At 39.1% G+C, this 17,202-nt stretch overlaps 1 protein-coding gene across 3 annotated transcripts in view; it reads left to right on the forward strand.

Annotated features, from left to right (window-relative positions):
- MAPK8IP1 (mitogen-activated protein kinase 8 interacting protein 1) overlaps nt 1-16,865 on the forward strand; it is a 60,327-nt gene extending 43,462 nt beyond the window's left edge. For 2 of the 3 annotated variants that reach the window (XM_014060319.2, XM_014060325.2), the window contains exons 5-12: nt 131-1,003; nt 2,203-2,278; nt 5,422-5,594; nt 6,731-6,840; nt 8,210-8,329; nt 9,891-9,961; nt 14,136-14,234; nt 15,595-16,865. In XM_014060319.2, the coding sequence (XP_013915794.2) occupies nt 131-1,003; nt 2,203-2,278; nt 5,422-5,594; nt 6,731-6,840; nt 8,210-8,329; nt 9,891-9,961; nt 14,136-14,234; nt 15,595-15,667 (1,595 nt within the window). In that variant the 3' untranslated portion in view covers nt 15,668-16,865. Of the gene's footprint in view, nt 1-130; nt 1,004-2,202; nt 2,279-5,421; nt 5,595-6,730; nt 6,841-7,507; nt 7,596-8,209; nt 8,330-9,890; nt 9,962-14,135; nt 14,235-15,594 lie in introns of those variants that run through there. The other variant, XR_015697325.1, reaches the window with a different exon arrangement.
- Nucleotides 16,866-17,202: the final 337 nt, after the last annotated feature.

A 17,202-nucleotide genomic window follows, 5' to 3' on the forward strand; every position in this document is an offset into this window, starting at 1 on the left:
AGAAAAATATGTAGAAAAAGCTCCAGTGCTTTGAGTGAACTATGAGAAGTGTATCAAAACATTGTTATCTGTATCTCATTGGTTATTTTATGTGTTCCTTCCTTCTCCTTGCTTTTTAACCTGCCTACAGGTGAGCAGACACCGCCCCATGACCATATTTGCCTGAGCGATGAGGTCACTCACCAAAATAGCACAGCCTCCACCAAAGATCGGGGTACATCCACAGAGAGCCCATGCCGGCGTACAGCTTCAACGCAGATTGCATCAGCCTGCATGGCTTCCTCTCGAGCTCCTGACAAGCAACAGGCTGTCAACCGCCTCCCATCCCAGAACCCAACTGTGGTAGTAGTAACAAGAGGACCTGAAGCTTATCGAGATCGTATTCGTTACCAGACTGATGTGAGATTGGAAGCTACTGAGGAGATTTACCTAACACCAGTACAAAAGAATTTGGACCCTCTGGAGTCTGAGAAGCCATTCATGTCACAGTCCAGTGACAACCGGATGTCCATTAGCTCTGACATAGACACTTCTGGCTACCCACAAATGACAGGAAAGCCCAATTCCTCAATCAGTGAGGAGGATGAGGTGCTGGATTACTTATCTTCCCCTGACAAAATGAACACACCACGGACTCTGTACAGCAGCAGTAACGGTGGCTATCGGCCTCGCCATAGTTTCCAGAGGGCCTCTGTGAGCTCTGATACCAGCGCCCTCTCCTACGACTCAGTCAAATACACACTTGTGGTGGATGAGGATGTGCAGCTCGAACTTGTTAGTCTGAAACAGTGTTACTCAGGTTACAGTGACGAGAGTGATTCAGCCACCGTCTATGACAACTGTGTCTCCTCACCATATGAATCAGCCATTGGGGAGGAGTATGAAGAAGATGCCCTGAAACGTGATTCTGTTTGTCTCTCTGAGGACTCCACCCCTGAGGCAGACATCCACTTCTCCAAGAAGTTCCTCAATGTCTTCATGAGTGGACGGTCACGTTCCTCCAGTGAGTGCTGGGCAAAAGTCATTTCCCGCAGGCCCTAGAAAGAAGGGAGAGGGTAGGAGGGATTGAGAGCCTAAGAGGTGAGACAGAGGAATCTTTCACTTGCCAAGGGTTTGAATCCTGTTATAACGAGAGTTATGACAAGGTTGCTAGGTGTACAAAAGAAAATTCTGCAAGAACCAGCATCCTTAACTTCTAATCTGGTTTCACAAAATCAAATGGCAATTTTAGTGTAGAGTGCAAGAAAATAGCAAGGGTGTTTCAAATTCTTTGACCTTCAAGTATTGGTTGCCCGGTGCAGAATAGTATGCTAACCGTTCTTCTGGATTTTAATTTTTGCTGGAAATTTCTTTCTTGCATTACAATGCCCTTGAAAGTTGTCTGGACAACTTTGTACAATTTAAAATGGTTGTTCTCAACAATTTGAGTTTTGTTGCTGAAAAAGCCACAGATAGAATGAAGTGGATAGGTTGAGGTTTAAGCACTGATCTTGTGATGAGGGCTTACAAGAATTCTATTCCTTTTCTATAATGATAGTTTTTCTAAGTCTTCAATATCCAAAGAATGAATAAATCTGATAACAGATTAGAAAGGAAAGAAGAATTGATGATGACTATTGCATATATATACTATTTTTTTAGGTGTGCCCACTTCTGACCAAACAGGTTTACAGAAATTTGAAATATTACAAATCAAATGCAGTAGGTTATCTGTGGGGATAAGAAAAGTCAAGATATTGGTCACACAATCCTATGATCAAAGCCCTGTCCTTTTTATATATGTATAGACATCACACACAAGTACAGAGCAATCACAAACTCATGACTGCCATTTTTAGACACATCCACACATCCTCTTGAATTTCAGAGAAAGAAAAGTACTCCTATTCCAAACACATCAGCATTTTTTAAAAAAAATGACGTGTGATCTCTTTTCATTAGAAGCTATCTGTTCAGTTAATTTATTCTCTTCATGTAGATGTTCTCAAGGGATCAAAATATATATGAAGGCATTTTAGTCTGTTTTTTTGCTTTCTCTATTGGATTCCCATTGGAAGTTGGTTTTGTCCACTTTTAATATTTTGTGCATTTAAAATAATAAGAGGGGATTTCTGATTAGCAAGATGGTTTCTGAATAATAGTTAACATTATGGTTTGAGGAGGAGAATGATTAGGTGGCTGTAGCATTTTCCCTCTTTTCAGGTGCCGAGTCCTTTGGACTTTTCTCTTGCATGATCAATGGGGAAGAACAGGAGCAGACTCACCGAGCTGTTTTCAGGTAAGTTTGGGGCAGATGATAGACTCCCCCTGCGCATTTAACCAGTGATGCCTTTCCTATCAAGTGATCCGCAGGTATTTTACTCACAAACTGAATGAGACAGTAGCAGAGGTGGGTTGCTCCCGGTTTGGCCCATTTCTACCGAAGCGGTAGTGGTATTTTGGCCTGGGTCGCAGAACCGGCAGCAACCCAGGCTGGCCATGCCTCCAAACCAGTTCCCCAGCCGTTGCTGCCATTGCCAGCATGTTTTTTAGTAGTGCATGTGTGTGTGTGCAGTTCACTGTAAATTGTTCTGCACATGCACGAAGAATAATTTACATTGAACTGTGCATGCGCATGCGCAAAATGTGTGCGAACCAAACTGGTAGTAAAACCGGGAGCAACCCACCTCTGGATGGTAGGCGTTTTTTTTTTTCCTATCCTTAACACATACACACACACACCAGTTGCTTTAAAAAGAAATGTAAAAATACACAGTGACAAATGACCAAAAGAAGTGCACATATAATAGATGCATTGAAAATATTTCAGTTTTTGAACAGCAGATTAAACATGGAGCCCACAAAATAACGTTGGTTGAACTTTCCCATACATTAATAAAGCACTACTGCATAAATGATGGCTCCAAGATTAACATCAGACCAACTAAGAAGTAAACAATACCCCAATCAAGGAGCTGCCAAACAAGCTAATAGTAAACAGCCCAATCAAAGAACCTCTAAGATCACTCCCACCAACGCTGACAGGGAAAGCCACTAGAATATAAACTGAGATCAAACACCGCTCCTTATTAGCACTAATGATGTTACCTAGTTTGGGTAGTGAAACATTGTCAAGAAAACAACCAAGCTCAGAGAGCACCAATGACCCCTCAAAGTCATTTGTTTTTCCCATCACTAAAGGCTTTAAGACATATTTGGATGATAATATTCAGAAGGAAGCTTAAATTTGATCCTTGTTTCCCTGAGAAACTGGAAGTGGATAATCCTAGCATGGAAATTGCAGATAATTTTTGTTTATTTCATGGGCAAAAAATGGCATTAAAATTTTAAATCAGCTTATAGTAAATCAATCCTTCAAAATAATTACAGTACTTTGTTGCAAGAAAAGCCTGAATTGTCTAAAATAATTAATTAATTTGTTAATGAAAGCATATTTTGAATAGACAGTTTTTACTGGATGCTTTAGCAGCGTCCAAATGCCACAAATCATTGTCATAATTGGATAAAGCTTTGGTTAATTCTAAATCTATAATTTTATAAATAATTGAACTGTAAGATAGTTGTTGGTAATCTGCAAGCAATTTGGAGTAATGAGTTGGAATAAATCAATATGTTAAAGTTTTAAAGAATGTTAAGTATGAATTTTATAATCTGAGGATGGGATTAATGAACAAAATATTACTTTATGTGTCTGTTTCTTGGACATCCAGGAGGATGTTTAGCAAGGTTTAGCTGTCAACTTTGCTATGATGGAAATGTAATGTGTTAGTGAATGTGAGGCTGTTTTACATTTTTCTATTTTGATTCAGTAATAGTAATTTAATAAATGTGGTGCTGAAAAGAGAAGTAAGTTTTCAAAACATCACTGGGATACTGAAATATACCAAAACTGTGGATTTATCATGCATGTGGTGTTGCCAAAAAATTCAGTTTCATGTTGCTATAAGAATTTGCTACAGCAGATCCATTCTGATCACTATAATCATGTTGAACTTCAGTTCCCATGATATGCACTCAACATGATCCATCGTCAATAACAGTAAATCGGTAAAAAGTCCTCTCTGATCTGGAATGGAATCCTTAAAACTTACATTGGGTTACCTTGTAAAACACAATCAATTTTGGGTCTTGATCCTTAATTAAAAATCTTGAACATTTTAAACTTCATTCAATTTAAGCACCATACAATGTTGAGATGAGGATAGATTAGTAATAAAATGTAACTATTAATACTAACAATTTGATCTGTTGGTTAAAGCACCAGAGTAGAAAGCGGGACATCATGAATCTCAGGCCAACCCACGTCAGAGGGTTGTTATTGTGGAGAAAATAGGAGGAGGAAGTTTTGTTTATATATATTCCTTGCTGGCTGATTATCTTTAATTATATGTAGTTACAAACCACCCCAGCAGTAGTTCTAAGTAGGTATAAACAAACAAACAAAAAAATTGTTCAATCTGTTTCTTACTGTGTTTTGGTTATTAGTACATGTAAGATTCCTTATTTGACACCACTAATGTAGGATGGAAATTCATTCTTTGTTCTATGCAGCTTGCATTTCCTGTTTTGCTTTACTATCTTTCCATCCATCCATCCATCCATCCATCCATCCATCCATCCATCCATCCATCCATCCATCCATCCATGTCTGTCTGTCTGTCTATCATCTATCTATCTATCTATCTATCTATCTATCTATCTATCTATCTATCTATCTATCTATCTATCTATCTATCTATCTATCTTTCTTTCTTTCTTTCTTTCTCTCTCTTTATTATTTTTACAAATAACTCTAGGTGGCCAACATATCCAGCATGCCTTTCTCTTCTGTTTTCCTTACAACAACCCTGGGAGGTCAGTTGGGGTGAGAGAGTGTCACTGGCCCAAAGTTGCCCAGCTGGCTTTCATAGCTTAAATCAGGATTTGAACTCATGCTGTCCTGCATACTAGCCTGATATCTTAAGCACTACACCAAACTGCTTTATGATAACTTATTGTACTGCATAAAAACAAAGTGAAGTCATATAATCTAAGTCTTGGAGGCCAATCTAAGAGATAATGCCACATGTGCAAGTTATGCTAGTAACAATATGACATCATAAAAATAATTTATGCAGATAAGCAGCCGTTCTAAAAAAAGAGAGAGAGAGAAAATCCAATTGCTAAGCATTCTGCTCATGGAAATCTCCTTGAAACCCTCAATGCAGAATTCTTATTGCGATGTACTTCTCATGTGAGCAAGGGCTTGTGAAATCAAGGTCTGAAAATTTACACTCTACTATTTATGAGCCCTTTGCTATAGAATAAAAGCTCAGACAGATTTTTGTGGCGTATATTGGATTCCCAAGACCCTGTTAAATATAAGGCTAATCTTTTATTTTTAGAGCTTTGCTCACAAAATATCAATGGTTTTCCCCTTAGGTTTGTGCCTCGTCATGAAGATGAATTGGAGCTGGAAGTGGATGACCCTTTATTGGTAGAAGTTCAGGCAGAAGATTATTGGTATGAAGCTTATAACATGAGGACTGGTGATCGGGGGATCTTCCCTGCTTACTATGCTATTGAGGTCACCAAGGAGCCAGATCATATGACAGGTATTGATTCTGTTTAGGATTGCTACTCTGCTTCTGCCTGGAGCAGTCTACCCATTAACATTCTTTGATTTGAAGGCTGTTCATGCAACCTATTCCCTTTGGATAATAATAGCAATGCCCTGTACAAGATGTTTCCAGAAGAAAATGTTAATCAAACTAATATTCAGAATTAGAATGGAAGAAAAAAGGCATGGTTTTAATTTCCAGTTATACAAAGGCATTCAAATATACACAAACTGGGTCCCAATCCCACTGCAATGGACTGGAGTAAGGGATGCTTTTAATTTAATTTTAATAATTTACTGTACTCAGTGCTGTATTAACCATTAAACAGACAAAGCATGTGCTTAGGACACCAGGCCCAAGAGGGCACCACAAAGTTGAGAAAGAAAAGAAAAGCCAATGAAGATTTGTACAAAGGAGGGGGGGGGGACACCAAGATTTGTCAGTGCTTAGGGCACCAGTGAGCCTTAATTCGCCACTAACTATACTGAAGATACTTGACTTTTCTCTGTAAATCAGTGGTAGTCAACCTGGTCCCTACCGCCCACTAGTCGGCATTCCAGCTTTCATGGTGGGCGGTAGGAGTTTACTGTAACTCTGCTTTATAAATTTTATAAAGTAAAGTTACTTCCGTACTTTATAAATCACTATTACTGTGGAACTGGTGGGCGGTTAGAAAATTTTACTACTAACAGAGATACAAAAGTGGGCAGTAGGTATAAAAAGGTTGAATACCCCTGCTGTAAATCATGCCTTAATGTTACTTTCTTTTGAACCTAATTTGTCTGATCCAAATTTGTTGCCAGTCACTCTGATTATAGCTGCTTCTAGCTTTATGAAGTAGCCCTGACCATCACAGAATCATATCAAATCTTTTTAATGACCATGGACAGAAAAACATTCCTTTCCCATATGTTCTTTTAAATGCTTTCTCACCAGGATAGCTTTCAGTCTGAGTTCCATTCAGGACTGAAGCGTAGAGGAAGCAACCATGTTGTTTCCAGTGATAAAAATAAAGTTTTTCTGTGTTTACAGTACAGACCAGATAGATTGTATCTGGAACTGTGATGACCTCAACAGGTGAGATTGTATCTTATTTCAGTATGATTCTTGTTACTGTCTTTATTTTTCAGATTCATGCAAAACCAGTGATTGGGTGGATCAATTCCGAGTGAAATTCCTCGGCTCAGTCCAAGTTCCTTATCACAAAGGCAACGATGTATTGTGTGCAGCTATGCAGAAGGTACATTCTCTCAACTCTCCCTTTCTCCCTCAACCTCCTGATCCTTTATTTGGGTAAAGACAAATACATTTTTATTTAGAAAAAAAAATGCTCTTCAATACAACCAGTGGTGGGTTCCTACCGGTTCGGTCCAGTTCAGCCAAACTGGTAGTGGTTTGGCGGCCTGAGTCACTGGAACCGGCAGTGACTGAGGCCTGCCATGCCCCTGAACCAGTTCTCCTGGCAGCGCCTATTGTGGCGCCATCTTGTTTTTGGCTTCTGCGCATGCACAAAACAATTTTTATTGTACCGTGTGCGTGCACTCTGCGCGCCCATGAGCAAACCGGCAGTAGTGGCTACTGGAACCCACCCCTGAATACAACAATATAGGAACAATGAAGAGCGCCCTCCACTCCAAAATATAATTAAAAGAAGTGGCAGGAAGAAGAGGATATAACAACCAGTGATACCAAGTGGATTTGTTAATCCTACATACTTTATCTAAACAGAGATTTCAAATTCCATTTAAAATGGGCAAAGTTCTGAGCAGAACATATGTATTCAGATAATTAGTTCTACTTTGGTTTCTCCACCAAGAAAATCCTTTGGCAGGATTTAATACGCAATCATAGTACCAGAAGATAAAAGGAAGGTGCTTATAGTAACAGATTTTCCCATTAATTTCCAGATTTAGACTGTTAAGAGTTTTAAAAACAAGCAAGGCCATCTTGAATATGGTCTAGAACCAAACTGGCAAGGAATGAAACTCATGAAGGGTTAGTATTACATAATAACCATGATTATTACAAGAAAACAATCTAGCTCTAAGTTCAACTGCAGCTTGGCAAAAGATGTGAAGAAATGGCCTGGATTAATTTTTAAGGTAAAACACCCTCCTTTAAATTGGATGTTTTTCTACTCTACAAATAGAAAAACTGCCCATGATAAGCAATGGTATTTTGTGAATTTAAGTTTGCATTTTTATACTTAATGTGACAATGAGAGGTAAAATATTTTAAAAGCAAAATACACAGGGCGCACCCCCCTCCCCTAATATCAAAGACCAGATGTAAAATAGGACACCTGATAATATTTATAAATTATGGACATGTTCCTGTGTGATCTGAAGGTGGGGTGGTAAGGGAAAAGTCTCTATTGCCAGATGTTGATGCAGAAGATGGGCCAAGACTGTACGACCTGAACTCCAGAAATATTGGATTGTGCCCTGTTCTTTCAGTGTGTGCTTAGTCCAAACCAAGAGAAGGCCAGGGCAGATGTGGGGAGAATCAACTCTTGTCTACACTGGAGACAAATTGCTGTCTAAAGGAGAGCAGGAACTTTAAGAAACATTAATGGTTTGTGGCAGTTGATTTTTTTTTTGTTGGTACAGATTGCCACTACACGTCGCCTCACTGTGCACTTTAACCCACCCTCCAGCTGTGTCCTGGAGATCAACATGAGAGGAGTTAAGATTGCTGTGAAGAATGATGACACCAAGGATCCCAGCAAAGTGAGTTTGACTGCATATGAAGCTCTGCTTCCTGCACTGTCCACACATCCCTGGAGGTTCCATTCTTCAGGGCCTCATTATCTCATTTCCTGCAGGAGTTAACTGGCTAGTGTAGTGAGGTGGGAACAGTGTTTCTGACCCTGAGTGCATAGATGGATGGTATGCTCCCTGCTTGTAGATACGACAATGGAACCGAAGGCTTGCTTGCTAAGCTCCAATCATCTTTGCAGCTTTGCTAAATCTTTCTGCTACTATTTTAAGCAGGCTTCTGAAGATCTATATAGTAAGGCTCTTTTGAGTAGCTTTTCTGCATAAGTAATTTACAAGGAGTTTTCAGGAAGAAATAAGGCCATGCTGAAACAGAACGGCTTGCCAAGACCATTCATGGTCAATGGAACCGGGAGGCAGGGTGGGAGGAAGAAAGGAAGGAAGGAGATAAATCTGTTCTCAAAGTTTTGCCCAACGTTTAAATGTATTTTTTTCCTTATAAACCCATATATTAATTCCCAGTTATTTTACATTGTTTTGCACACAAGTATACTAAATGTAGTTCAGTTTAATATTATGCAGACAGGTATCATTTTGATCATTATACAAATTAGATGTGTTTAAAACTGTGGGGAAAAAACCATATTTATTTATTTATTTATTTATTTATTCATTCATTCATTCATTCAATCATTAGGTAAATTGACTTGTATGCTGCCTACTTTATCAATTTTCATAAGGTATAACTGTATCCACTGGGGTAAATAAGCCAGTGTCTTTATTATCAGAAGGAAAAATGTACCCCTTCATTTATCCAGAAAGCAAACTGATGCTATTGACTGCAGATAACACAGATTTTTTTTCCAAGTTATGCTTGCAGTGAGAATCCATGAAGGATGGTTGAAGGTTAGTTAGCTAGATTAATATCCCACCATTTGTTTTGTACAACTCAGGACAGTTCCAACACTGATGTTACCTAATTTGGGTAATGAAATGTCTGCAAGAAAACAAGCAAGCTCCGAGAGCACCAAGGACCCTCATATCAACTCTGAGCTACAAATATTCTCATTTATTAGTGCCACATATTGTTCCCTACTGCTATTTTTCTTATGGCAATTATCATGTGAAGTACCGACTTCCCTGCCTAGGGAGGACTAGAAATCACAGTCACTTGATTTCTGGTCTAGCTTTAGAGATAAACTTGCTCACATTAATGGCCTACAAACTCTTCTGGATGAATTACCATAGAATGCAGAGCTAGGCTCCTATATAAACGGTACCTGGAATTATCCCATTATTCTGTTACTATTGCTGCCACCTAAGCCTCAAATTTCCTTTTCAAATTCCCATGTCATATAGAAGCTTTTGGTGAGAGTAGGAAAGTTTGGGATGCAATTTTCTCTTTCATGGTTAGTAAGCTTTTGTGCAGAGCAAACAATTGCAAATAGTTATACAGCGACCATTTTTTCTAACATCCTTAATTTTTAACTTAGCATTTAACTTGTTCTTTTGTTTAAGAAATAAATGGCTATCACATATTTGATAACTTGGATATTTTTTTTACTTTCTGCAGGGGAATAAATGTAGCCACTTTTTCCAGTTGAAGAATATTTCATTTTGTGGATACCACCCAAAGAACAACAAGTAAGTCCGTCCCAAAATGTAGTTTAGCTTCCTTCACATGCTTGGTATTAGAGTTAAGGATTCTACTGATTTTTGCTTTAGAAATTCCACTTATTATTTATGTACCCACAGCTCCAAATTTGAGATAATCTTAAGAGGTTTGAGGCTTTTCTGAATTGTTAATTGGTTGCATACGTAATTCTACCCAGTAATCAACTTAAACTATGTGAAATCTAATTTGAGATACTGTGGAATAGATATTGTGTTCCACACACTAAAAATTACTGATCCTCCTTATTCTGAACAAGTTACCTACAGTATGCTTGTTCTGTGGTGTTCATTATCCAGTCTTGTTCTCTGAATTGTTTATTGATAATAGCTTCCTTTAGTGAATAGGTAAATATGTGCGCATACAGTATAGAAAACCAGTGGAGTGATCATGGAGAAATTGCTGTGTAGTTCTGTAATGCCATCTCTCTGGTTAGCTCTGGTTTCTTTCACAATCAAATCTGGACTCCAACTGAACCTTTGCATGGGTCAACAGCTTTTCTTACAAGAAATATTTGTTTACCATTAGTTTATACTTTTTTGAAGGAAGGCATGGTGCCTGTTACCTATAATCAGGCAGTGATTAGACTATTCATGGGAAAGGAATGCCAAAACTCTAGTCTATGTTAAATATGTCTCATCTATTATGAGTAAAATTCAAAACAGAATGCAATTTCTTAAATTCAGGTACTTTTTGTTTGCTTGTTCTTTTAAAAGACCCATTAGCTGCTCATATTGTAACCAAAACTCAGGATGACTTACAAAACATTAAAAGCAGCACAAAGACACCTCCTAAATAATCACAAAGAATGTCACGTTGCTATAGACGTTGTTCTCCCAACATCAGCATACCATCTTGCCTGGCTTCAATCTCATTCTATCCCACTAACTGTAGGAAGAGTTACCTGTTTGAGGCCTTCAAAATACAAGGATATACCGTATGGATTTTGGTTGTATGTTTTTTAATTTAAATCCATTTCAATGTGGTTTCATGTTTGATAGAAACAACCTTGAAGGCATACAGTAGATGGATGATCTACATGCAATGAATACATAGTCATCTGTAGGAATGATGTTTGTGTGTGTGTGTATGTGTGTGCCCGCGCGCATGCACATGCCAAAATAGACAAGATGTTGGGAGTTGTGTCCTACTAGAAACCCTACCTTTTTGCATATGCATGTCCTATCGACACACAAAAGGGACAGGGTTTGGATTGCAATCCCACACAATCATTTTATAGCGCTTATACTGAAGATTTTGATACTTCCCACTCAACATATGCTATTGAGTAGATTTTTTTCTACCTAGATGATTAAAATTTCAAGATATTTGATCATTGCATTTTTCTAAACGACTGAACTGTATTTAGAATCCAAAATATTAGAGTGATTTCGATTTTGCTTATTTTAGAAAGTTGAACTTGAGGGTTTGTGTCCCACACTTCAGCCTGTGTGTTTCCAAAAGGAATCAGCTCCTTAATCAAATTTAACATCAGTAAGACACTGCTGGAAGAAGACATTTCAATTGCAGGGTCCCTGCAAAGAGCATGGTGCTCTGGTGATTTTTTCATCTGCTAGTCCCAGAGAATCTTCAATTGTTAATGGGCAGACTGGGATGAAACCAAAAAAACCTGAGGCATAATCCAGAGGAGATGGAAGTTTGGATTTGTTGACGATTATGGAATTAGAGGTGTTCTGCCAATTTTGGTTGATTATTCATTTGTCTTGGAAAAGCAGATCTAGGACTCCCCCACATGGTTGTGTTGACATGCTGCTCTCATCGTTGAATTAGGAGAAATGTTTGCTAGCATATGTTGTGCTGTCCCAAAGCACGAGCCTAATTCTGTCTCAGAAATGAGGCTATCAAGCAGGGCTGAAATTCAGCAGGTTCTGACAGGTTCTGGAGAACCGGTAGCAGAAATTTTGAGTAATTTGGAGAACCGGAAAATACTACCTCTGGCTGAACCCAGACTGGGGTGAGAATGGAGATTTTGCAATATCCTTCCCCTGCCACCCCCACCAAGCCATGCCCACAGAACCAGTAGTAAAAAGTAGTCAAGTGGTGGTATTCTTACATTTTGAATTTTGGATGAATTAAGAAAGCAATTGGTAGATTACAGAGACTTTGTTTCCCCTCCCGCTGAGGCTTGTCTACTGTTGGATAATACAATAATCACATTTCAAGTGGCCCGACTGACAAAAATGCAGAGGTGCTCCACACCCATCCCTATAGAGTTAGACTGCTTCTGACCACGCTGTCCCCAGTGTCCCGTGCTGTTTAAATATAAGCATATCACAGTACACCATTTTTATACTAGCTAAATCGGTTGCTGGTATTGTTGCTTCAACCCCTAGTATTTACTTCAAGTAACAAATGGTGATAATACAGAGTATTTGGAAGAACTTGCTCATGTTGAAAGATAATAGTTGGAATTTCTCACCTGGCTTTAAGGTAGGTCAGGTTAACAAGCTTTGGAGATGACAGCTCCTAATATAAATAATTCATGTCCAGGAGAAAATTTAGCTGGATCTATAGGCAATTCTCATTTTTTGCGAACTCGGTATATGTGAATTCACTTATTCGCAAAAATGTATTTGGAACTGAAAAATTAATATTGTTGCCATTTTCATATTTATTCATGGACATGCAGAGTGGCAAAACATTTGAACTGCTTGACGCCTACATTCTTAATTAAGGTTTCAGCAATTGATATTTTAGAATTCACAGCAATTTTGCAAAACCTAACTACCACGGATAATGAGAATTGCCTATATTTATCTCTGCGGTTTGAAATATTATTTAAAATTCTTAATTGGAATTTTACAATATGCAGAAAGATTTTCAAAACATTTGTTCTCTATGGCTTTTAAATGAAAAGCTTTCATATTATTTGCTCCTGTTAAATGATTAAAATATATTTTAACTATCTCATTTTAAAACTATTGATAAATTGATAATACATGTTAGTTTCATATTATAAATAACTTTGAGAAGATCTCAGCCTTAAAGGTTCCTAAGCAAGAGAATAAACATAAACTAAACTAATGGATAAATAAGAATTTAGATTGGTTAGGGAGGAAAAAGAGTGAGAATTATTGAATCATGAATAAAGCCGTCATTGCACATCAATGAATGTACGCCCCTGTCATTCAGAGGCAGTTGCACAGGTCTTGCATTTATACACCTGTGAATGTTAACATTCTGACTAGGGAGTGCTCAAAGAACAGAAAGTCAGAGCTACTAACTTGAAGCACGGCGCAGTTGGGATTTGAGAGGTGTATGTGTCGGCCCTGTCTGCAGCCTTCTTCAACCTACACTTACCTACCCTCAACCCTTCTGCCGCATAGGTATACCACAGTGATTACGTGCAGTTGTGGGGAACACTAAATCAAGCTGTAGGCTGCAGTCCTAAATATATTTGTTGTGATATTTGGCCCACCAAACCTCGTAGGCTTCAGAAGAGATACCGGTAAAAATATTTTCCATCTTTTCATATTGATTTCTCTGTGAGGTCCAAGATCCTTTTTTATTCTTTATTGTGGCACTTTTTCCTCTCTAGAAGTTGTTGCGGTTTCATCCTTTATGGAACCTCTACAATTTAAAAGCAGTTTAGCTTTATTTTATTATTTCAAGAAATCTTGCTACTTTCTTTGCTGCCCTAGGCTGGATTTTAATTGTTTTTATTTGTTAAAATGTTAACTGTTTCAAGCCCTACTTTGGTAAGTGGATCTAAATTGTGCCCAACCTAGTGCTTTATAGGTATATAGTACATGTCTCATTTTCTAAATACAAACTGAATTAAGAAATATATATATATAAAACATTCCAAACAATTGAGGTATTGGTTATGGGTTTATCTATGTATTTATTACTGGCTCCATCTTCATCTCATCTCATCTCATCTCATCTCATCTCATCTCATCTCATCTCATCCCATCCCATCCCATCCCATCCCATCCCATCCCATCCCATCCCATCCCATCCCATCCCATCCCATCCCATGCATGCATCCATCCATCCATCCATCCATCCATCCATCCATCCATCCATCCATCCATCCATCTATCTCATTACTGTAACCTATATCTTGTTTTTTCAACAAATGTTGCTCTCAGGGCAGCTAACAAATTTTATTTTCTCCATCAGATATTTTGGGTTCATTACCAAGCACCCAGCTGACCACAGATTTGCGTGCCATGTCTTTGTCTCAGAGGAATCCACCAAGCCACTTGCAGAGTCTGTAGGGTGAGTTGTGGCTGCTATGTCCTGGATTCTCATTTTTCTAGGGATTTTATTTGATCTAAGGGAAAGGGGCACTAGCCACAGATAATGGATGTAGTAGGCACCTTTGAGAGGGATGTGGTGGCTCAGTGGATAAGACACTGAGTTTGTCGATCAGAAACGTTGGTAGTCCGGCGGTTCGAATCCCTAGTGCCATGTAATGGAGTGAGCTCCTGTTACTTGTTCCAGTTTCTGCCAACCTAGCAGTTCGAAAGAATGTAAAAATGCAAGTAGAAAAAATAGGAACCAACTTTGGTGGGAAGATAACAGCGTTCCGTGCACCTTCATCATTTACTCATGCCGGCCACATGACCACAGAGACGTCTTTGGACACTGGCTCTTCGGCTTTGAAACGGAGATGAGCACTGCCCCCTAAAGTCACAACTAGCACCTATGTGCGAGGGGAACCTTTAGCTTTATGCAGCTCTGGTTGCAGTAGTAATCACAGCATACTTACTAGGGTCAGGGATTTTTCAGTGTCCAGGAAAGGGTAAACACAGTTTACTGAGAATTCTAACTCTGTCTTCAGTTTGCTTAGAATCCCATAAGTATGGCATGAAGACTTGTTTCAGGGAGATGCAAGGTTTGACTGGAAACTATCTTCATTGAAGTTAGTGAGTTTGCAGAAATGTACTCTGTTTCCTGGAAAATCTTAGAGTATTGAGTCAAGATGTTCTTAAAAAAGCAATCTAGTGCTTGAATTCTTCATCATTAAGATGTTTAAATGGCTCATGGAGCTACTCCTGTTTTTCAATATGCAGCATTTTCTAACGGATGATCAGGCCCTCCGCAATGTGGAGAGAGAAGAATTCATTAAGGCTGATGCATTTTTCTGAGGCCAATTTGTACATATCTGTGCCTAAATGTTCTATTTGCATGAACGTTAATATATGTGCATGAGGTCAGCGCTATTAGATTTGTGAAAATTCCATTTCTGAAATGCTGTTTGTTAAAAAAAACAAGAGTTACTACAGATTTATGGTACTTGGTTCCCAGTTATTTGGCACAAGTTCTTGCATAACTTATTGTCCTTTCCTGTATAGTTGGCACTTAATATGTGCAGTAAGCAGGTTATTCTGCCAAATCTTTACAATTCTGGGATGTGCTGTATTTTTATCATTCTTTACCCGGTTACAAAAGATTATTTTAGGGAAATCTGATTCCTTTTCCTAAAGTGCTTGAAAATACAGGACTAAATAATGAAAAACTTTAAAAAGAATGGGTGTGTGAAGCACAATGGTTCTTGAATCATGCTGTGTCTGTACTCTATGACACACATCTAGTTTCTCTTCAACACACCTTTTTGTCTCTCGTTCTTTTGCAGGAAGGCTTTCCATCAGTTCTACAAGGAATGTGTGGAATATACGTGCCCCACAGAGGATATCTATCTAGAGTAGGGGCAGGCCCAGCCCCCTCTTCCTGTATAGACAAGGGCCATTTCCCCATTGTGCATGGACAAAGCTGCTTCAAGTCTGAAGGAGGAAGAGGCATGGGAGCAGTTTCCCTCCATATGCAGAGCCCCTCCTCTTTCAGTACACCTCCTTTCCTTGGGCAGGGGGTTTGGGAGTCAAGAATGGGTGGGATGGGTGGCAAACCATGGGGATTACTATTTTTAAAGAAATGCATTCTCTTTTTCTTTATTCAAAGAAAAATGCCACCAGTGAAAGCAGTTGCTGCCCCACACATCTGGATGATCAAGCAAAGCATTGGCCCGAGAACAGGCAGGGTTGAAATATCCCATCTGTTTGACATAGGAGGGGGGCTGGTTTGGTGCCTGGGCAAAGAAGCTCCTCCACACTTTTGTGGGTTCCTGCTATGTGCTGGAAACTGCTCTAGTCTGCCACACGTTCCACATTTAACATAGGCTGTTTAATAGGACAGAAGTGCTGGACTTCCACCAAGAAAATTGGGTAGTTGATATGCTTAGATAAAAGATAAGGAAATAATCAACCGAAATCTTGGAAACGGCTATGGAAGCTAAGCATAAAAAGATTTCTGACAAGTCCCAGTAAATACAAATCCATTTTGTATTTGACCTCCCATGTCTGTAAAAGTAATCCAGGACTACTGTACCGGACATACTTTGGCACTTGGACTTTGAAAGGGAGAAGAGTTTGAGAAATCTGGAGTTATAGCGTCAATGTATCTTGTGGGTGCCAGGTTGTGGGAGGCTGAAGGTGAAAGCTAGAAAGAACCACTGTACTTCTAACTGATATAGATAAGACTCTCTGTTCAACTCTGGTTGTGCTATCCCCTTTCCTTCATCTATCTGCAGATCCTAATCTCACAGGGATGGGAGTAATCTGGATACTATGGTGAGCCGAGAGCCGTGCACCTGATTCATCCATATTAGGGGGCTGGGAGATGCTCCAGCCATTAAGCACAATGCTGAATCAGGAAACAGTAGTGAGGTCTTGTGGGAGAGGCAAAAGCTAGGGGACTAGCATGGGTAACGGGGGCCCAAGAACTGCAGAAAGGTGTGCCTTTGCCTTCCTCCCCTGCCTACGAACCCGAGCTTTCCAGGCAGAGGGCTCTGTGCTTCTGCTGGATCTGCTCGGATGACAACAATGATTAAACATTGATGTTTCAAAGGAACCGTGTTGCTTTTGTGTTATGAGGTCTTTTAACAACTGTTTGAAGCCCTTAGGACCGAATTGCAGGAGCCAACGTAGATGTTTCAAAAGATAGTATTGTATTAATGTACCCATCCACCCAAGTCTGAGAAGTAGTCTACATAAAATTAAGAGAAGTCTTACATGCCTGCAATTTTCAGAATTGTACATTGTAAAGATTGCAGAATCGTATTATATTAGAGCCCTGTTTGGCTTGTATGGAATGACCATTCAGGGGCATAGTGAAGCAACTTTCTTTTTGCATTTCCTTTGCCCCTCCATTCATTTTTCAAGATTCATATCCTGCATCTCCACAAGGA

This window comes from Thamnophis sirtalis, unplaced genomic scaffold, assembly GCF_051295495.1.
Source record: "Thamnophis sirtalis isolate CommonGarterSnake01/CBP01778 unplaced genomic scaffold, rThaSir2_p1.2 scaffold_1, whole genome shotgun sequence".
Lineage (NCBI taxonomy): Eukaryota > Metazoa > Chordata > Lepidosauria > Squamata > Natricidae > Thamnophis > Thamnophis sirtalis.